Source organism: Protopterus annectens, chromosome 10.part0 (assembly GCF_019279795.1).
Source record: "Protopterus annectens isolate FY-2018-M chromosome 10.part0, PAN1.0, whole genome shotgun sequence".
Classification (NCBI taxonomy): Eukaryota; Metazoa; Chordata; order Ceratodontiformes; family Protopteridae; genus Protopterus; species Protopterus annectens.
In genome coordinates, this window is record NC_056744.1 from 1,520,862,324 (window position 1) to 1,520,885,432 (window position 23,109).

General features: G+C 38.7%; 1 protein-coding gene across 4 annotated transcripts in view; it reads right to left on the minus strand.

Annotated features, from left to right (window-relative positions):
• The window catches only part of LOC122813703 (zinc-binding protein A33-like), a 596,671-nt gene that overhangs the window by 524,302 nt on the left and 49,260 nt on the right, over nucleotides 1–23,109 (minus strand). For all 4 annotated transcript variants that reach the window (XM_044086161.1, XM_044086160.1, XM_044086159.1 and 1 more), the window contains exon 4: nucleotides 3,063–3,085. In XM_044086161.1, coding sequence (XP_043942096.1) covers nucleotides 3,063–3,085 — 23 coding nt within the window. The remainder of the gene's footprint in view (nucleotides 1–3,062; nucleotides 3,086–23,109) is intronic.

A 23,109-nucleotide genomic window follows, 5' to 3' on the forward strand; every position in this document is an offset into this window, starting at 1 on the left:
AAGAGGCTTCAAAATTCAAAAAATTTGATAGGGTCAAGAGCCCCTGCATCCTCCAAGTGGTAGATTTGCCTGCTACATCCTTTTCATTTATGTATACCAAGTCTGGGATTACACAGTTTCAGAGAAGATTAAAAAGACCAAAATCTTTCAATCACTGCTGGCACGATAATACAAGCTGTACTGGGAGTGATTCTTACCTGTAAACAGTGAATGATGAGATGTAACTCAGGGAAGAATACCTGATGATCATATACCTTGTCCAGGGTTACAGAGAAGCTGGTATTTATTAATAAATTAATAAGAGTAAACGTTTTATTAAATATCTTCTCCATGAAAAATATATACCGGAGAATAAGTAGGCCAGTTCAAAAGAAGACCAGAAAATCTGAAGACAAAATTAATATTTTTGTGTTGAAAAAAAGGAAGTTAATAAACTGTGTGAACAGCAAAATTCAAGGGTTTAGCCTTTGGAAACTCAATATACTTCTTTAAGGATTACCTTGTTAATTTCTGACTATATAAAATCTCTGTTGTTTAGATAATAAATTGCCTTGTGACAGGCTATCATGAGGATACCAGGTAAGTGCAACTGATTTATGAGGCATAAGTGATTTAAGGTGTCAGCAGCTCTATTATGAGTAAACAAAAAAAAACTGTTCCAGTTATTTTATCTTTTTCTACTGGTGGTGGAAGGAGAAGGATTTATGATATGTATACTGCGGTGGTTGTGCTGCGGTAGCACTGTCGCCTCAGAGTATGACGTTGTCCTGTTCGATTCTCAGCTAGAGCGTCTTCTGTGTGGAGACATGCATGAATGGGCATACCTTCGTTGAAGGTTGTGCGTCAGGGACGGCAACTCGGCACGTAAAATTCTACTGCCAATCATTAGCGGACCTGAGTTCCGCTGTGGCAACCCCTAACTGGGAAAAGCCGAAAGACACAACAACATCAGTGGCCTGATTATGGGCAACAGAGTTTTATTAAATAAGAATGAAGGTTATCTGCATCCATAGATATAGATTATAGATTATAGGGGTCTATATTATATATTTGAGGTTTCAAAACTTCAAATCCCATATGTTTGACAACATATGATCAAAATTTGAAACTTAGAATATATAATAAAACATAAAAAAAATAAATAAAACTTACCTTAACGCTCCGAGCAGGGCAGCAAGCCCCCCTGCACCCCCCACACCCCCCTACTTAAATATACCATCGCCGAGATCACACTTCAGTGTAGAAAAAGGAAATTCTCCCCTTCTGCACCGTATGGCGCCGTTACATTTAACCTTCAAACTTTCCAAAGTTCGATCATATGGTGACGACCATATGACATTTGAACTTTGAAAAGTTTGTTCATGTAATAGGAACCCGATTATAGATGTAGATATAGATGAAGGAAAGTCAAATATAAGATTTTGAAAGATTTGATGGAGAGTCTAATAAGGTAGAAAGTTTGACTCATTAGATCTGGAATTACAGGATAAATACATTGTGTAGCAGCTGAGGGTTATGACATATTATTCTGAAAGTTATTCTGATATTTAATTTGGTTATATGTGTATATTTAAGTATCTTATGCATGTTCTACAAATTTCTTTTTCTTTTTATGTTCTACCAGCTAGCTACTGTGCCTATATTGTGCTACAGCAAGAAAAGGAGCCTGAAGCCACCATTGACCATCTCACCATCTGGCCTCAGTTTTTATATCATTTACAAACCTGCTCTTTTATCCTGATAACATTCTAATGCCACAAATTCATCAGTAACATAACATAAAGCAACACATCCTCCAGTCCTATAAAGGAACTAAAAATGTTGTTCTCTAGTGTATATCAGGCATCAAAACTGTAGTATGAGCACAGTATATTATGCATAATTTCAGTGACCTGCTCTCCAGTTCTTATAGATGAAACTTTTATTACAGTATTGTAACTATCTCCTGGTATACTGCCCCAGTCTTGCTGGACCAGTGCCTAATGCTGAAAGGCCATGACCATTACTTCCCTTCCACAGGCAAACCTCTTAGAAATGATAACTAGTGATATTGTAATGCTGATTACTTCCAGACATGTTTCTGGACTGAGATTTTATTCACTACTTTTAAAATGCTTTTGTCAGAGTCACCCTTCAGTTCTGTAACGCTGGCTAAATATATGTACCCACATGTACTATTCAGCTTCATATTCCAAATGATCACCCAGTTCTTCATCTTCTGGCTGCTTTTCTATTATGTTCTAATTAACTGTTAAATAGACTTGTACAAACAGTATAGTAAGTGAATGAATGTTTCTTGGTAGGAATTAATTCTGTCTCTATTAAAATCTGAAAGTCCAGAAAACTGGGTGATTTTACACTGCTTCTTTGTCAACTTCAACTTGATCATTTTCATCCAACTCTTATCCCCCCCCTCCTGTTCTCTCCCCCCTCCCATTCAGCACCTCTTATTCCTTCATATCCTTCCCAGTTGTTAACATACTTTCATCCTCTCTACCTTGCATATTTCTGTAAGGATGCTTTTTACCTATGTTTATGTTGTAACTATGCAACACTCAAACCTTGCTTATCCTGTAAATATGCTGCATGTAAACCTTCGTTATCTTGTTAATATACTACATTTAAACCCTTGTACCCTGTTAGTATTGATATTCCTAGTACTTGCCATATGTACTATTACTTTAAACTTTTGTTTTCAACACAATATATTATTTTTGACTATATTTTTATTTTGTCAGTACTGTACCAGAGTCTATTTATTACTGTGCAGTTTTCTCTCCAGGTCTCCTCTCAAAAGGGGCCTTGTATGGCCCTGTCGAACCTTTCCAATAAATAAAATGAAAATAAATAAATATAAACTTCATCGTGGCACATCATATTCCTCATGAAGAAATGTTAATTATATCCAACCATATTAAATGCTGAAAATATGTAATATACAGTTATTCCTTTTAATGTCAACACATCTTAGTATAAATAAAAAAGTGTGATGTCATATCCAGAGTTATTAAATTACTTACTATTATCTGGGATCAACAGTAGAATAACACAAACGTACATACCTTTTCATCACATTCTTAACTCCCTGTAGAGAAGAAAACAGTGTAAACATCTCAGAAGGTACAGGTGGATTATTTGTAATTTCTTTGTATGACATCCTTAATACCTTGATAATGCATCCCATCCAATCAAAAATGATATCTATCTGTGTGTGTGTGTGTGTGTGTGTGTGTGTGTGTGTGTGTGTGTGTGTGTGTGTGTGTGTGTGTGTGTGTGTGTGTGTTCCAGTCCCATACTATTTTCCCAGGCTCCTTTTGCAAGACATGATCTATACCTTTTTTCTAATATATACCTGCACATTTCACTTGTGTATTTTGTCACTTATGAAAAAGCTTATACAACATCTACGACTTATCAATGATCTCCTCGTGTTCTTTCCCCCTAGCCACAGTCTAACTGTATGTCTGTGTGTTTCATGTATGTATATCTAACCGTTCACTACCACACATCACATCACACACACACACACACACACACACACACACACACACACACACACACACACACAAGTTATGTAAAGAATCTCCATGGCAATACCCAGATTTGCTCGGAGCTGTTGCAGAATGACACCTCCTATACCAAGCCAACAGATATTGCCAATATACTGGCAGACAGATTCAGTGTCAACTTTTCCCCTCTCTCCCCCCCAAACGACCAATCACAATACCAGTAGATTGCCAGGCACCTAGTATTACTGATGCATAGGTTAAAACAGCACTGTCCAAGGCCAAGAATACAGCTTCTACAGGACCTGACAATATCCCTGATCCCTGATATGAACTACAGAGTGAACTGGCACCTCACCTGTGTGCCCTGTTCAATCACAGCCTCACCTCAGGCTTTGTCCCTACTGAATGGTGCACTGCTACAGTCATCCCTCTCCACAAAGGAGGAGCAACTACAAACCCTGGGAACTATTGCCCCATTAGCCTGAGAAGTCCGATATACAAAGCTATGGAACGCATCATCATGGACCTAATAAACAAGGATATAGGGAATCTTCAATCTCTGGATCCCACACAGTTTGGTTTTGTGAAGAGTAGATCATACTTGTTCAACCTGGTTGACTTATTTGAGTCAGTCACCAGAGCTGTGGATGAAGGCAAGGTGGTTCATAGAGCCTACCCTGATCTGACCAAGACCTTTGATATCATTCACCACTTTGGAATCATAGAAAAACTCAGTAAGCTAGGCATCAGCCCTTTATCACTAGGTGGGTTGCAAACTGGCTCACAGATAGAACCCACAGTGTGAAAGTAGCTGACTCCAAGTCAGACTGCCAACCAGCCACCACCAGTGGAGTCCCACAGGGTTCAGTCCTGGGTCCTCTCCTGTTTGGTATCTACTTTTCTGAAGTCCAGGCCAACATGAATGGACTTTGGCTGACAAAGATCGCAGATAATTGCAAGTTGGGAGCCATAATTAACTCCCCAAGTGATGTTGACATCCTACAGAAAGGCCTCATTGAGACCAACAAATGGTGTCAGAACTATGACCTTAAGCTCAATGCCAAAAAATGTGTCATCATCCCCTTTGGGAAAAACCTGGTTCCCATGAATTACCACATTGATGGTAGTCCACTGAACACAAAAGGCGTTATAAGAGATCTGGGAATACGGGTTGACAGCAACCTCTCTTTTGACCACCACATTGCCACTGTGGTCAGAAAGTCCTTCTATGTGGCACATCGCATTACTAAGGGTATTGCATCCAAGAAGAAAGAGGTCACTGTCTCTCTCTACTCTTCCCTCATTAGGTCAATCATTGAGTACAATGCTCCATTTGGCATGTACCTCACTAGACACCTGCAACAACTGGAGAGGTCACAAAAGTACCTCACAAAGAGGATCCTAGGCCTTAAAAACGTGTCCTATATGGACAGACTCAAAAAACTCCAACTATTCTCTGTCTCATATCACCTACTTAGAAGCGATCTCTGCTTGACTTACAAAGCCATGTCTGACCCAGCACTGTTAGAAATGCTACATCTAAAGAAATCCCAATCCCTCCACACTACATGCTCCAAAGACCTCAACCTCATTACCACAATCAACAGAACAAGCTGGAGGGACAGGTTCGTAACTCAGAGACTGCCCATGATATGGAATAGACTTGCCATACATGTCAAGCGGAGCGCCTCACTGGCCCTCTTCAAGAGAAATCTTGATGAGTGACTGGGAAACAGAAAATTCACCCTGGGTATCACTCTAGTGGCTCTACTCGACAGAGGCATTGGGAACTAAGGTCAGGTGACACGATGCCAGAGTAATCCTATTGGCTAGGCTTGCAAAGGCTCCAGGGCCAATAGCCTAGTACACACCTATGAACTTATATATGTTTACAAACTCTCATGTGTAACAAAAAGGATATTAGGCTTCTATTATATCACCCATATAAAGAAACAGATACTGTTATATAATAACAGCTACATAACATATATTGCAACAGCTACTGTTATATAATTAACAGCTATATAACCATATAAAACCAACAACTAGTATTATATAATAACAGCTCGATAACCAGATACAGACACAGCTACTGTCATACAATGATAGCTACATAAATCCTTAGTTTTATTAGATGCCTTGGTTGCAGTAGTATTGGCCAATAAGGACCAGTACCATAGCAGAACTCTGTACATTTGTGATCAGAAACAGAACAAAGACCATGTGAGATGTAGATACTCAGAGAAATGACTAGCAAACACAGTTCAGTAAGAAAATAAACTGTGTTGTTTATTCCTGCATATTGACATAGCAGTGATAATTCACAATGTGTACAACCATCCTGTGTATATCTGTCTGTTTGTGGATCAGACAACTGTTAGCTCAACACCAGGGTTGTCAACCATATTTCGGATAGCTCTCAGTAAGTAGTGAGTGTAAATCTTACCATGAGGCATCACCCATACCTCTATGTGATCAGTGCATTATATTTTTAACAAATTTAAAAATGACAATTTGAAAAGCAGTAGTTATTATATTAAATCCCAAATAACTTTTAAAACTAATAAGACAAAATTATTCTGTAAATGCCATTTTAGCAAGCACCAAATAATCTGCAAAACCAGTGGCACTTCATTCATAATCTTGAGGCATTATCCACATAGCTATATGGTCAGTGCATTATATTTTTTAACCAATTTAAAAATGACAGTTTGAAAATAGTAGTTACAATATTAAATCCCAAATAGCTTTTAAAACCAGTAAGACAGAATTATTCCATTTTAATAAGCACCTAATAATTTGCAAAATCAGTGGCATACACTCATTCATAAGTGTATGTGAAATGGCAAAGAAAAACACAAAAAGTTATTACTGATTCTAAAACCAGATCAGCTCAGTGTGAAGACAACATTGAATTCCTGGACAGGGTGAACTCTTTCTTTGGCAGATTTGAAGAGAAGACCAACATGGCTGCTACAAGGCTATCTATAGACCAGAAGGAGGGGGTGTTCAGTCTTAACTCCAATGAAGTGAGATCTCAACTTAAGAAGGTGAACCCCAGGAAGGCTGTTGGTCCTGATAAAATACTGGGTAAAGTACTTAAAGGCTATGCAGACCAACTATGCTCAGTTGTACACCATCATTGTGACTAGATATTTCCTAAAGTTTTACGAATAGTGTCCGGACTTGCCATTAATTTTGCTAGATTTACCAGCGTGTTACCAATAGTGTCTTTATACACCAGTCTGCTGTGCTCGCATAACAACTGGAACCTGCATATTCTGAAGATGAGTTCAGTTTTCCAGCATGTTACTAATAGTGGCTTTAATCCAACTGATTTCTCTGTTTGCATAGTGGATGGATCCTGCATGTATCTGAAGAACTGTTAGTTTTCCTAGCACTATTTTTCATCATCTTCTTTCAGCTGTTCCCATTAGGGGTCGCCACAGCGGATCACCTGTTTTCATTTCTTCCTGTCCTCTGCATCTTGCTCTGTCACACCAACCACCTGCATGTCCTCTCTCACCACATCCATAAACCTTATCTTAGACCTTCCTCTTTTCCTGTTACCTGGTAGCTTCATCCTTAGAATCTATTTCCCAATATATTCAGCATCCCTCCTCAGTACATGTCCATACCAACGTAATCTTGACTCTCTGGCTTTGTCTCCAAACCTTCCAACATGGGCTGACCCTCTAATATACTTATTCCTAATCCTGTCCACCCTCATCACACCCAGTGCAAATCTTAACATCTTTAACTCTGCCACATCCAGCTCAAGCTCCTGCCTTTTTGTCAATGCCACTGTCTCCAATCCATATAACAAATCTGGTCTCACTACCCTCTTGTAGACCTTCCCTTTCACTCTTACAGGTACTTGTCTGTCACAAATCACTCCTGACACTCTTCTCCACCCACTCCATCCTGCCCGTACTCTCTTCTTCACCTCTCTTCCACACTCACCGTTACTCTGAACTATTGACTCTAAGTATTTAAAGTCATCCACCTTCACCACCTCTATTCCTTGCATCCTCACCATTCCTCTATCCTCCCTCTATATTCTGTCTTAATACTGCTGACCTTCATTCCTCTTCTCTCTAGAGCATATCTCCATCTCTCCAGGGTCATCTCCACCTGTTCCCTACTCTCACTACAGATCACAATGTCATCTGCAAACATCATAGTCCACAGGGACAACTGTCTGATCTCATCTGTCAACCTGTCCATCACTTTTGCAAATAAGAAAGAGCTCAGCGCTGATCCTTGATGTAACCCCACCTCAACCTTAAACACATCCGTCACTCCCACCGCAGACATCACCACTGTCACACTACCCTCGTACATCTCCTGTACCACTCTTACATACTTCTCTGACACTCCTGGCTTCCTCATACAATACCACAACTCCTCTCTAGGCACCATGTCATATGTTTTCTCTAAGTCTACAAAAATACAATGCAACTCCTTCTGACATTCTCTGTACTTCTCCATCAACACTCTCAGAGCAAACATCGCATCTGTAGTGCTCTTTCCCAGCATGAAACCATACTGCTGATCACTAATCATCATGTCCCTTCTTAACCTAGCTTCCACTACTCTTTCTCATAACTTCATGCTGTGACTGATCAGTTTAATCCCTCTGTAATTACTACAGCTCTGCACATCACCCTTATTCTTAAAAATTGGTACCAAAAACACATTTTCTCCATTCCTCAGGCATCCTCTCACTTTCCAAGATTTCATTAAACAATCTGGTTAAAAACTCCACTGCCATTTCACCTAAACACCTCCATGCTTCCACAGGTATGTCATCTGGGCCAATAGCCTTTTCATTCTTCATTCTCTTTATAGCTATCCTTACTTCCTCCTTGATAATCCATTGTACTTCATGATTCACTATCCCTGCATCATCCAACCTTCTTTCCTAGCACTGTTTTTAAATAATGTAAATGTAGGTTGCATTTGTTAATGTGTCTTCACTTGCTACCATTATTGATTTTCCCTGTTCTTTACCTTCCTCACTATTCCTTGTCTTCTTTCACATCCCTGCCCCCTCATCCTCCTTCCTCTCAGCAGTATACTCTCATCGCTCTTTCTATCCTGAACTTCCCTCCCCTCTCCTCTTAAAGTGTCTAACTCTATTCTCTCTTTCATTATAGCCATTCTCCTCAGGTGCCCTCTCTGCTACTAAACTGAAAAAGAAAGTTCTCCTGCCATCTCTGAAAGGACGCCCTGAACTACCCATTTTGTTAAACTGTGACCTACCTGCCTTTTGGAAACTCAGACAGGAACCCACTGTGTAGGTAGTTTAAATAAACTTTGGAACTGTAACTATAACAATTATCCCCCTGTAAACTGACTTCTCATGTGTGTGCTTGCAGCCTTCTGCAGCCATTAGTCCCCACACCCCTCCTATCAAGCTCCCTGCATCCCACAGGTATATTCCACTCTTTAGCAACTGCCACTAGATGTCAGCAATCCCCAGGAAAAGTATTTCACTTATCCTACTTTCTTAATTACATTGCAAGAGCTAGCAATCTAAATATCCAGTTACCCAACCAGTCACTTTCTGTCCCTGCTATGCTGGCCCTTAGTTTTCCCCTAGCTTGACACTTACCTCAGTACAGCAGGACTAGCCATTGTCCATATCCTCTCTCTCAGATGGTTTTCCTCCTGTAGGATTCTCCTCTTCTTGGCTCTACCCACTCCGTTCACCCTGCGGGCTCACTCTGCTCCCCTAATCTGCCCCCAGATTGTTTTCCTCCTGCCTTTATCCACCGAGCAACCCATTCCTCCCCTCACCAACACCAACCCCGCTCACAGTCCTCCTCTCTCTGCCCCTCCTCTTCTCACTTCCACCCCTCAATTAAAAGCCACTCCCCTTAGACTATTCACTATACTCCACTCTCACCCCCTTCTTCATTCTGTGTCTTATACTTCACCTACATTATACCTCCCTCTCTACTCCATCTTATAAACTTATACCTATCCCTTCTTCCACCACTCCACTCACAGTCCTCTTCTCTCTTCTCACCCCCACCCCTCAATTAAAAGTCACTCCCCTTATACTATTCACTATACTCCACTCCTCACCTCCCCCTTCTTCATTCTGAGACTTATACCTCACCTACATTATGCCTCTCTCTCTACTCCATCTTATAAATTTATACCATCACACTATGCATTCTGCATTACTACAAACCCTTCCCATCCCCTCTACCACCTTGTTAATCCTAAGTCTATTATACCATACCACCTCCTAGTCCTCCACTCCTCTTCCCCTTCAATCCTGTCCCACTGCACCTCTCCCAGCCCCCAGCTCTCCCTCACAATACCTCACTTCCATACCATATCAGACTCATTAGTCCAGCCCAAACATTTTACTACTTCAAACCAAAGATCTTACCCACCTTAACAAAATACAACTTCCCTAAACCTCTTTCATATCATCCCCAACACTCAAAAGGAAAACTAAATCACCTACTTCCTTCTTTCTTCATCCACCTACTTCTAGCAGGTGATATACACCCAAACCCCAGACGTAGTACCACTAACAACCCCATCCCCCCAAAAACTACCAAAACCACCAGCCTCAAAAGCCTGAAATTAGTTACTCTCAATGCCCAAAGTCTATGAAATAAAGCAACTATCTTCCATGCCTGGCTTAACCAGAACCAATCTGACATTGTAGCCATCTCTGAGACTTGCTTAAAACCATACATCTCTGACCCAGAAATTCTACCCCCTGGTTACCAAGCCATTAGATATGCCCTCTTGAATACAAAAGGTGGAGGGGTAGCCTTGATATTCTCTAACATACTCCCCATTATTCCATACCCAAATCCCATTCCTCAGTTCAACAACGCAGAACTTGTAATAGGTGTGCTACAAATGAATAATCATAAAAGTATCTGCATCATATCCATCTATATTCCCCAGGTAACAACACCACTACTTTAGAAAAAATCCTCCAATGAGCCTCAACTAATATTAACCTAGAGACCTACATTCTAGGTGTCATTAACTCAGACTGGAACAAAATTAACAACCAAAATCCCACCATATCTGTCAATCTCTTCAACTTTACTCAATTTACTAACTTTATCACAAGACCCAGCAAAACCAATCCTCCTGGATCCACTCTGGACTGGATCCTAACTATCCACCCTAACAACATCTTAGACTCAGGCATCCTTCGTGACTCTATTAGTGACCACCTGCCTGCCTTTATCCAACGAGCAACCCATTCCTCCCCTCACCAACACCAATATATATATATATATATATATATATATATATATATATATATATATATATATTCTCATAACCACTTTCTCAGCACAATAAACATCTTGAAACCCTTCTTAAATATAAGCAACTCTGCAACCTCACCAAAAGACATATAATCAGGGACAAACAATCCCACTATATGAAACTCCAAGCCAACCACTCCAAAAACCCCAAACAATTCTGGAACTCCATCAACTCACTCCTTAACCCAGGCATCAAACACAACCCTTGCCCTGACACTACTAAGACTGATCCAGAAATTGCCACTCTATTCAACTCCTTCTTTATTAACTCTATAGCTGAACTAAGTCCTTCCAAATACCTCACCCACACAAGTTAGTCATTCTACCTCAGCCTCTAAACCTAACTCTCCCCCTACCTTTGAACTTAAACCAATTTCAACCTCCTATATAAAAAACTCCTCAGCAAGCTGAAACCATGCTCCAATGCCCCAGACAACATTTCCTCTAACTTCTTAAAACTTGCTGCAGATGGCATCGCCCTCCCCATTAACATCTTAATCAACAGATCCATACAAGAATCTTATGTCACCAAGCTTTGGCGTGCTGCCTTTATACATCCTCTCCACAAAAGCGGTAAAAATAATAATACCTCAAACTTTCATCCCATAGCCATCCTCTCCCCAATGTCAAAAATATTGGAAAAATGCATTCATACCCAGCTAATGCCCTTCCTAACCATAAACCATCTAATCTCTCAAACCGAACATGGCTTCCGCCCTGGCCATAGCACTATTACTGCTCTTCTCTCATTCCTAGATAGAGTCAACCATGCCCATGACTCTGGAAAAATTGTTTCTACAGTTTTATTAGACCTCTCCAAGGCTTTCAACTCAATCTCCCATACCCATCTTCTCAGCCACATTGCTAATCTAAACCTTTCTAACAATACCTTGTCCTGGTTTTCAAGTTATCTATCTGATAGATTTCAAGCTGTAAAATGGAGGAAAGGCACATCAAACTTCCTTCCCACTCCTACTGGAGTTTCCCAAAGATCCATTCTTGGCCCAATGCTATCAAACATCTTTGTCAATGATTTCCACTCTGCCATCTCAATTACTAAAATAGTACAATATGTTGATGACTCCACTTTAATCTGCTGTGCCACCAACCTCCCAGAACTTCAATCATACACACAAACTGCCTTCTCTGCCACTGAGGACTGGATGCTGCAAAACCATCTATCTCTAAACGCTAACAAATCCAAAATACTACTCTTCACTCTCTCAAGATCCTCCCCTCATGATAAAAATTCTTTCCAGTTTAGAAGTCACAACAGTTCTACTATAGAAATCGTTCCCTATGCCAAACTACTTGGGGTTATCATAGATGAACACCTACAATCTGACACCCATATTCAACTAAACATCAAAAAAACACATCAAAAACTTGGCCTGCTTTACAGAAACATCCACTATCTCACTCCTTCTACTAGACAAAACCTTGCCACTACCTACCTTCTCCCGTCTCTATTGTATGGTGTACCTATACTAACTAACTTATCTGCCTCCATCTCTTCCAAAATGGAAAGTTGTTACAATAAAATCTCCAAATTTGCCATAAAAGCCAAGTACTCCTCCCACCATTGCTCTGCCGTCCACTTACTTAACTGGCTAGAACTTCCCAACCATCTAGACTACCTCCAACTTACTACTGTATAGGCTATTATTTAACCCTACTATATGTCCTTTTCTTTCCAACATCCTACAACCATACACCCTTAACAGGCCACTTAGATCTTCTCACCTAAACCTTATCACTGTCTACAAACCAAACCACCCTGCTGGACGGCACCTCCTATCCTTCTCCTTAGCCAAAAAATGGAACTCTTTCCCTCCTTCTCTACGAACTATTTTAAACTTTGACAACTTCAAATCCCATCTCCATTCCTACTTTTTCTCTAACTGGAAGTGGAATTGCACTTTCCCCACCTAGCCTTCTTCTGTCTCCATTCTAAATTGTATTTTCCTTACTTCCCTTTGCCCACTACTTAACTCCCCTGGAAATGACTCCCTCTTCAGTGTTATCTTGTGTACATTTTGTATATATTGTATATAGTTTGCTCTCCCTTTTCTCCTCTCCCTATCATTTGTACTTGTTCTGCCATAACTGCCCAAACAAGACATATATTCTATATAACCATTGAAAATTTCCATCTCAACATATGACTCATATGTGAAGTAACCAATGTTCAAATCCAAACAATGTTCATGTCTCTGATTTTATAATGTATATGTATCCTCAGTATTAACTGCAACTTGCTTATCTTAATGTATCTGCATCTTGAATTGTAACTTTAATCTGAAAATTTAATGTTTACTGTGTAATGTGGAGCTTTTCTCCCTGGGCCTCCACTGAAAACGGGCTCCTGAGCCCAGTGGACCCCCCCCCCCACCCACTGTCATCAAACTGAAATAAATAAATAAATAAATAAATAAACAAATACATGCTTTAAGAGGCTAGCTAAAATGCATCTGTCAGCAAACCTTCCATCCACCTTTGACCCTTTACAGTTTGCTTATCAGGCTAACAGATCTATTGTGGATTCTATTTCATTGGCACTCCAACTCTCACTTGATCATCTGGAGAGAAGAAACAACTACATCAGGCTGTTGTTTATTGACTTCAGCTCGGTGTTCAATACAGTGGTTCCAATTCTTGATGAACAGACCGCAGAAAAAATGTGTGGGCAACAATACCAGTGCTCCTCAGGGTTGTGTGCTAAGCCCTCTGTTGTTCACCATCCTCACCCATGATTGTTCTGTAGAATACACCACCAAACACATCATTAAGTTTGCAGATGATACTAGGTCATGGGCCTCATCAAAGGAAAGGATGAAAGAACTTACAGAGATGAGGTCTACTCATTGATTGACTGGTGTGCTAAGAAAAACCTTGACCTGAATGTCAATAAAACAAAAGAAATCATTATAGACTTCAGGTAAAGGTCAACAACACCCCCCCCCCACTTATGATAAATGGTGAAGAAGTGGAAAGGGTCAAATCTACAAAATTTCTAGGGGTGCACAGTTCAGAGGATCTCTCTTGGACTGTGAACACTGAACAGTTTGTCAGAAAAGCACACCAACATCTTCACTTTCTCAAAAGGCTCAAAAAAGCAAAGCTCCCACCTACTGTTCTCCTCACATTCTACAGAGGAGCAGTTAAGAGCATTCTCACTAGTAGCTTCACAGTTTGGTTTGGGAACAGTACAATAGCAGAAATAAAGAAGCTACAGAGAGTGGTGCAAGTTGCCGAAAAAATCATGGGCACCAACTTACCATCAATCCAGGATCTCTTTGCAGCAAAAAGCATTAAATGTGCCTCCAAAATAATCTGTGATCCCTCTCACCCTGCACATGGCTGGTTTACACATCTGTCTTTGAGCAAAATATATGAGAGTATCCGCTGCAGCAACTCCTGATACTTAAACAGCTTCTAGCCAACAGTGTTGAGTCTTATAAGCTGTGATACCAGCCACTGACTATTTAGTCAGTGATCATTCACAATACATAGCTCAGCTGAAACGTGTGCAATATCTTTTTTTATTCTTTGATATAGTGATATATTTTCTTATTTATATGCAATTGCCTGCTGTTTGCCGGATGCAGATGAACAAAGGAGGACAATCTTAACATGTGCAATCCTACTCTGTCATGCTGCTATGTATTCTTCTTATGACTGTATGGGGGGGGGCTGTGTGTTTCTGCTGTTATTATTGATTTATTTATCCTTCTGTGGCTCTTGTGCTAAATATCTTTTTTTTAATTGAAATGTTATCCTGCTGTTCTCGTTATCCTTGCTTCCTTTATACTCTCTGCTTGTTATCCTGCTGTTCTCGTTATCCTTGCTTCCTTTATACTCTCTGCTTGTTATCCTGCTGTTCTCGTTATCCTTGCTTCCTTTATACTCTCTGCTTGTTATCCTGCTGTTCTCGTTATCCTTGCTTCCTTTATACTCTCTGCTTGTTATCCTGCTGTTCTCGTTATCCTTGCTTCCTTTATACTCTCTGCTTGTTATCCTGCTGTTCTCATTATCCTTGCTTCCTTTATACTCTCTGCTTGTTATCCTGCTGTTCTCGTTATCCTTGCTTCCTTTATACTCTCTGCTTGTTATCCTGCTGTTCTCGTTATCCTTGCTTCCTTTATACTCTCTGCTTGTTATCCTGCTGTTCTCGTTATCCTTGCTTCCTTTATACTCTCTGCTTGTTATCCTGCTGTTCTCGTTATCCTTGCTTCCTTTATACTCTCTGCTTGTTATCCTGCTGTTCTCGTTATCCTTGCTTCCTTTATACTCTCTGCTTGTTATCCTGCTGTTCTCGTTATCCTTGCTTCCTTTATACTCTCTGCTTGTTATCCTGCTGTTCTCGTTATCCTTGCTTCCTTTATACTCTCTGCTTGTTATCCTGCTGTTCTCGTTATCCTTGCTTCCTTTATACTCTCTGCTTGTTATCCTGCTGTTCTCATTATCCTTGCTTCCTTTATACTCTCTGCTTGTTATCCTGCTGTTCTCGTTATCCTTGCTTCCTTTATACTCTCTGCTTGTTATCCTGCTGTTCTCGTTATCCTTGCTTCCTTTATACTCTCTGCTTGTTATCCTGCTGTTCTCGTTATCCTTGCTTCCTTTATACTCTCTGGTGAATTGATATTCAGAATTTCATTTAGGCTGCACTTCTGTAGTACTAAATGACAATAAAGTTTACGTTGAGTACTAACACCTAACCCTGCCCCTGTCCCCAACCCTCATCCTACACCTAACCCTACAGATTACCTTAGGGGAAAACCATTTTCCCTAAAAATACCATTTTACATTTTAACACTCAGACATAGGCACATACAACACCAAATATGCACAACACTAACTCTATCCCTTTTCCTATCCATTACTCTAACCTTAACCTGCAAACATTCATATAAACACACACACACACCCTCACATACACAAATTGTCATATACAAAACAGCAAACATGTGCAACACTAAATCTATCTCCTCTCCTACCCCTTATTTTATCCCTAACTCACAAACACTCTCTCACACACACACACACACACACACACACACACACACACACACACACACACACACACACACACACACACACAGACACACACACTCATATTCCCCACTTATTTATACCACACTGACATTTCTTCAGTAAAAGCAATGTTTGAAACTGCTTCCTTAATAACACTTGGATTTGACAATCAATAAATTCAACTATCTCTGACAACAAAAACTGATGTTGATATTTTGTACATTTGCTAAAACAAAATCAGACCGGAAAGTGAGCAGTCGGTAGTACGTCCTGGAAGTCACCCAAAAAGATGCAGAATACTTTCAAACGATAACTGAACGCAGCTTTATTAATCAAAATAAAAGCGTTTTCGCTGTCAGTTCTGAACTGACTGCTCACTTTCCGGTCTGATTTTGTTTTAGTTTGTGTTGCCGTTTTTTTTCCATTTTGTACATTTGTGCAAAAACATATAAACTCTGTAGATATTATTAAAGTCCTTGTGGAAGTCATGATATTACCAAGATGATGAACATGGTTGACCACACTTTCCAATCACCAGCAATAGTCTCCAGTACATATTTCTTTCCTCCAACATGTTCTGAGTCTGATCTAGGGCCTCCTCCCAGATTGGCTGTGTCCTGAAAATCTCCTATGAGGGCAGCCTAAGTGGTGTCATCTCGTTATCCATAAATCACTTAAACTGATTCTTCTTATAACAAACCAGCAGTGTTTTTACTCCTCAGTCATCCTGGACTGCTGAGTTCATCAGCCTTACCAAGTAAAGGAACCTCAGCTACCCTGTGAGGGAAGCTCATTTTGACCAATTACATCTGTGACTCACATCTTTCAGTCATTATACAAATATCATAATAATATGAGAGGATATAGACATGGGTTGCACAGTGTGACAGGTTAAGTAGCAGCTTTTTCCACCTCACTTGCAATCCATGCTCTTTGTCTATATATATATATATATATATATATATATATATATATATATATATATATATATGGGTACCATTTAGTTTTTTTTCTAGAGATCATTTAATCCAAATGTAAATGATTAAACAAAAAATAATAAACATCTCATCTAATCCTAACCAACACAACATCTATCGACATACAACACTGATTATAAGGGAAGCTTGTCATCTTATGATCACCGGTGTTAGTATGAGTGTTTGAGGGTTAGGGTTAGCCTAATGGTGGATTTAATACTGTGCATGTGGCTGCTGTATGAGGAGTATTTTATGATCACTGGTGTTAGTAGGAGTGTGTGCGGGTTAGGGTTAGCCTAAGGGCTAGATTTAATATTGTGCATGTTGCTGCTGTATGTGGAGTATCTTATGATCAGTGGTGTTAGTATGAGTGTTTGCAGGTTAGGGTTAGCCTAAGGGATAGATTTAATACTGTGCATGTGGCTACTCTATGTGGTATTTGTCTGAGTGTCTCTGTGTTCATTTAGGGAAATGTTTGTTTCTAAGGTAAAGTGTAGCATTACATTTAGGGGCAGGGTTAGAGTTAGGGTTAGTGCATATTAGTAAGGTTGTGTAGGGGTCTCAAACAATATTCACTTACTTCAGATCATATGTCTGTTAAAGTAAATACAGAAAATTGTTACTGTAAGGCACAGAAATAGTAAAGAAGTATAAGGGATACTTTCTGCAGCCGCAGAAAGATCAAGCAGGAATGTTATTACCATTTTTTATGAAACAAAGTTAAACGGGTGAATCCAATTGAAAAATAAAATATGACAGAAATATACAGTGCTAACCCAGCTCTTGTGTCACAGAGTGATAAAGCCCTGACTATGGCCCAAGCAGCTCAAGTTCATTTAGTGGCAGGGGAGGATGGATGTGCCCACTCTAGGATAAATGTCTGGCAAAACAGACTGCACCCATTGTTACAACTCCTTAGGAAAAAGATGATGCAAATATGCCTCTTAGGGGCTGGTTTTCTGCTCACCACATTACAGTGGTAGTTTCCATAGCATATGTACAGGCATGTGCACTTCCTAAGGGAAGGTGGTGTGGGCCTCCACAGACATGCAGGTAGTGTGCCTCCTCACCAGAGGTAGGGTTAGGTCATGCATAAATGCTGTTGTAGCCAGGATGCTAGTGGCAACAGAAAAGCACCATCATGGCTAACTGAATGATGTTCTCTCCAGACAGCTCAAGCCTCAACACTTGGCATCCTCACTGCACTAGAGAATGAATGGACATGTCTGATTGGCAGGAAGGCCTATGGTTAGCAGATGCAGGGGCAAAAAATCATACAGAAAATAAAAAGGCCATAAAGTTTAAAGGAGAACATGTTATGTTACAAATAAAATCCTAAAGTTACACATATGTATATTATAAAGTTATTCTGACAGGAACTTTGTAGGCTAAAATATAGAAACAAACAAACAAAAACTATTTGAATTTAGAAGGAGGATGAATGTGTTGTACCAACCTGAAGAGACAGTTTGAAAGTGAAAAATAAGAGACACCATTATGCTTACCAATAAAAAAAATGATAGAAGTACATGTGGAAGAAATTATGGATAATGAGTGTATGTGTGAAATCCGTAAGACAAAACAAATCATGTGCAACAATATTTGTTAAATAAATTAAAAGTCAAACACAGAGAGATGAAAGAAATAACAAAGGACAGAAAAATAAATGCACAAGAAATTTGCAGCAGAAGACAAAGTTGGTTCTGAGCAGACTAAATACAGAAACCTCAACAGCCTTTTTAGGGGCTGCAAATGAGCTTTCTTACGGTATAACAGAATGGCAACTACAGAAGTGGTAAAACAAAGGATTAGTGGGAAGGCAAAGTATCCATGACTGAATAATATAGGGAATAAAATAGAAAAAAGAGATATGGAGGCTAGTTATGGTATTAACTTGTGAATACTCACAGTACAAGCTAAAATTAGAAGATAAACAGAGGATGAGCTAGGGGCAGCAGAGGAAACAAATGATACAAGGCAAACATTAACTAAAAGAGGCAACAGAAAATAAAGATAAGTGGAAAGACGAATAATATGTGAATTTGATGGAAGCAAGATATTTGACAACATAAAGCATGAACAGTTATGGAAGACAGACAACTAAAAGGTGGGATAAAAATCTGAAAGGCAGTATAAAATAAAGCACCATAATATAAACCCACAATGGATTTATATATAGCCATTTAAGCAAATATAAAGAAACAAAAGGATAATACAGAGTGCTCATTGTGTGTGACATAAGGTGTGAATGAATTAAATTGTTAGAGAAATAAAGAAAGAATATAATTCATAAAGACTGAAAATATGAAGAACAGAATACACTATTATACAAACATACGCAGTCTGATGGTGATAACAGATAGAGCATGAAAAGGTTTTAAATAAAGTGAGAGAGAAACTAAAACATGCTTAAAATCAAATATATAGAAAAGCATGAGCTCTGGATACAGGAAGAAAAAAAAGTATAAAAGGAAACAGAATGTTTCAAGCAACTGGATCAGAAATAGGAAGAAATATTGAAAGAAATAAGACGAGAAGCAGGGATTCTGAAACATGCCTAGTGCAACTGCTTGTCGCAATGTAGCCCCAAACTCATTGCCAGTTAAGAAGGAAAAAACTTGCAGCTTTAGTTGCAGCCAAGAGCCTTATCATGCTATGCAAAATTAACAGGCCCTCTACAAATCTGCACCCCAGGTGCACAAACTATGGTCATCAGGAGCTACATCTCTTCTTTGTGGAGTAAGGCTGCACTTTCTAACTTTAGGTGTAGCTGTTCTGCCCCAGTAGGACTATCTTGTACAATTGCTTAGACAGACAGATGCACAGATAATACTGGACAGTGGTGTTTTGTTGGAGTCCATTGACTGCAATTGTTAACTGCAGGACAGACATGCCATGTATACTATCCACCTTTTCTTCTTTGTGTTGGGCCCACAACATACCTAAGTTGTATGAACAATGGCTATGGATAAACAAGTGCACGTTAGAGACTATAAATGTGTGAGAGAGTATATCTGTTTACACACACACACACACATATATATATAGTATATATAAACCGTGTGTGTGTGTGTGTGTGTGTGTGTGTGTGTGTGTGTGTGTGTGTGTGTGTTTATATATATATATATATATATATATATATATATATATATATATATATATATATATATATTAGTATATGCACACACATACATATCTATCTAGATACGTCTACATATCTATCTATATAGAGATATAGATATACAGGGTCTATATTATAACAACGAATGATCAAATGATTGTACGTTGTTATATCGAACTCAAAAGTTCGAATTCATAACACATCGAATAACCAGAACAGCGATTTTTCCCCAGGGAAAAAAATTGCTGTTCCCAAAAAAAAAAAAAAAAAAAAAAGACATTAAAACATCACCCCCCTGACTGTGCCCCCATACCCCCTATTTAAATATAACATCTCTGAGGTCGCACTACAGTGCCAAAAATGGCAAATTGATGGAAGCGGCCAAGCGACTTCTTTCCCAGGGAAAGAATTCGCTTATATGCCGCTTCATCGTTTTGCATGTTCGGCATTTGAAGTTCAATCAAGACGCATTCGACAAAATGCATCTTTGGTCTTCTGATAGGAACCATATAAATATATATATATATATATATATATATATATATATATATATATATATATATATATATAAACCACAACGAAACTAAGATGAGGGTTGCCAAGGTCAGGTACTCAAAAATACAATAAAATAAATGTGCAAAATAAAGTACCACGACTGACCCAGCTAAAAAATGAATAGACTTGATTGACAAAGATGATAATCACTTTTGGGTTAACATAACCCTTCGGGACAACACCTTCACCAATTGGTGAGGGTGTTTTCATTTGTTAGCCAATTGTAAAATATCTTTGTAACATTCATTTCTATAATGTTTTTTGGCTCATATTTAATGCTACATGTATGTTGGATTTTCTATAACAAATACTGGATGTGGGCAGCTCTACAAAGAAGTGCCAGCCCCAACAACCACCAACGAAAAAATAAAATTAACTTCAGTCATACGTGGGAGCACAGCATTACTAACTGTCACTAAATCAATCTTATATAACAGTTCTCAAACCTTTAGTCAGTGCCAGAAATGTTTTGGCTGGTCCCCATCAAGCAAACAAAAAAATCATTTACTATTATAAACTATATTATCATTAATAATAATATTGCATGGTCAGAAAATCAAGACTAAATGTAAAAGCCAATCAAATCAGAGAATTGAATCTCTCATCCAATAAAGATGTAACTAATCAAGTCAGAAACCTAATGCTGTCTACCACTAAAAATGACATCCCCTTCACCAATCGGTCAGGGTATTTTCATTTATTGGCCAATTGTAAGATAACTTCATAACATTCTTCTTCTTCTTCTTCTTTCAGCTTTTCCCAGCTAGGAGTCACCACAGCAGATCATCTGTCCGCTCATGATTGGCAGTGGAGTTTTAAGGTGTCGAGTTGCCAGCCCGTCACCCAACCTTCCACAGAAGGCACACACACGCACACATGCACACACTCACACCTAGGGCCAATTTAGAGTGTCCAATCTGCCTACTGAAGATAACTTCATAACATTAATTTCTATGATTTTTGGTTGGCTCGTTTTTAATGCTACAAATGTATTAGATTATCCATAACAAATACTAGATGTGGGCAGCTCTACAAAAAAGTGCCAGCCCCAACAACCACCCACAAATCGATAAAACTAACGGCAATCATAAACAGCAGCACATTACCAACTCTCACTAAATCAATCTTATATAGTAGTTCTCAAAATTATAATCAACTCCAGAAATATTTTAGGCAGTCCCCATCAATCAAACAGACAAACATTTATGTCAAATAAACAATGGGAAAGAGCGTAGATACGAATGCAACATTTCCATCTGTATTAAAAATGCCTTTAGCTTCACCAATCATTGAACATACTTACATTCAGTATCCAATTGAAATTAATTCAAAAATTATTTTTAAGTAATATTAGAAAACAAAAGATCTCTTATATTTGGTTATCTTTATCAGATGACTAACTTTAGCCAGTTTTATAAAGGTATTTAGTTCAATGGGAACCATTGCATAAAAATAAACAATGATCACAAGTGGAAATGCATTGCTTCTGATTAATAATAGGGATTTTAGCCCAGCTAACCAAATGACTGACCAAATCCAATTTCATATGTATAACTGTAATCACCAACTGTAACACTTCCTATGCTAAAGTGAACAATGAAGAGCCTCCAAAAGATCCCCTTACTTTAGCCAATTAGAAAGGAATGTATCACCAATTAGCCAATCATAGCGAAAAACAACAACAACCGATGTCTAAATAGCAGTGATGGATAGGCTTCTTAAAAACAGATTTTATATTTAAAAACCTTTAAAACAAATGATGTTATAAAACAGATACATTTTAATTAAGACCAGTATTAAAGTACAACCAGAATAACTAAAGTATGTACAAATCAATCACCGTCTGTGATGCTTAATGTAAAAATTACATATCTGTCCAAGGGCTGTAAAATAAAAACAAATTTGCTGTAAAAAAATACTAAGGCATGCAATATGTAGTCTAACAAAGTTGAGAATGGTAATCAGTCTATTACTGACTAATACTACTGTGCAAGACCACGTAAAACCAACAGTGAATTCTACCAAGGAAAAATATGTATATAAACCCCCTTCCAAAAGCATAAGCAACAATCACAATAATGAATCAACAAGAGAGCCTGTGACTACCAGAGACACAACCAAACCATTCAATAATAAAACTTAAAAATAGAAAGTAAAGTTGAATACTAGAAAAAGCATGAAAATATAAAAATATAAAAATAAAAAATAATAACTGAAGTAACAACTGATGTTGCTAGTGAACTAATGTTTAAACTAGACCATGAATCAAAAAGGTCATATAAATGGAACGGAATGAAATACACATGAAAACCCAAAAATAACTAAAGAGAAGAAGGACAAAATGGAATACAGTAAATGGACTTAATGCAAAGGTGTCATTTATAAATGATTTCAGCCTCCATTTTCTTAAAAAAGGTTTCAAAGGTAGACGTGTTCAGACCAGGAGGTTTGTTGACCCTAAGGTGAGCAATCCATTGTGTTACTTTACATTCTGTTTCTAAAACAATGTCTCCTCCTCTATTGCTCAATAATATGATTTGTAGCAGTAAGAAGCAAAACTTGTGTTGAGGGTTAGAATGTATGTGTTTATATAAGAGACT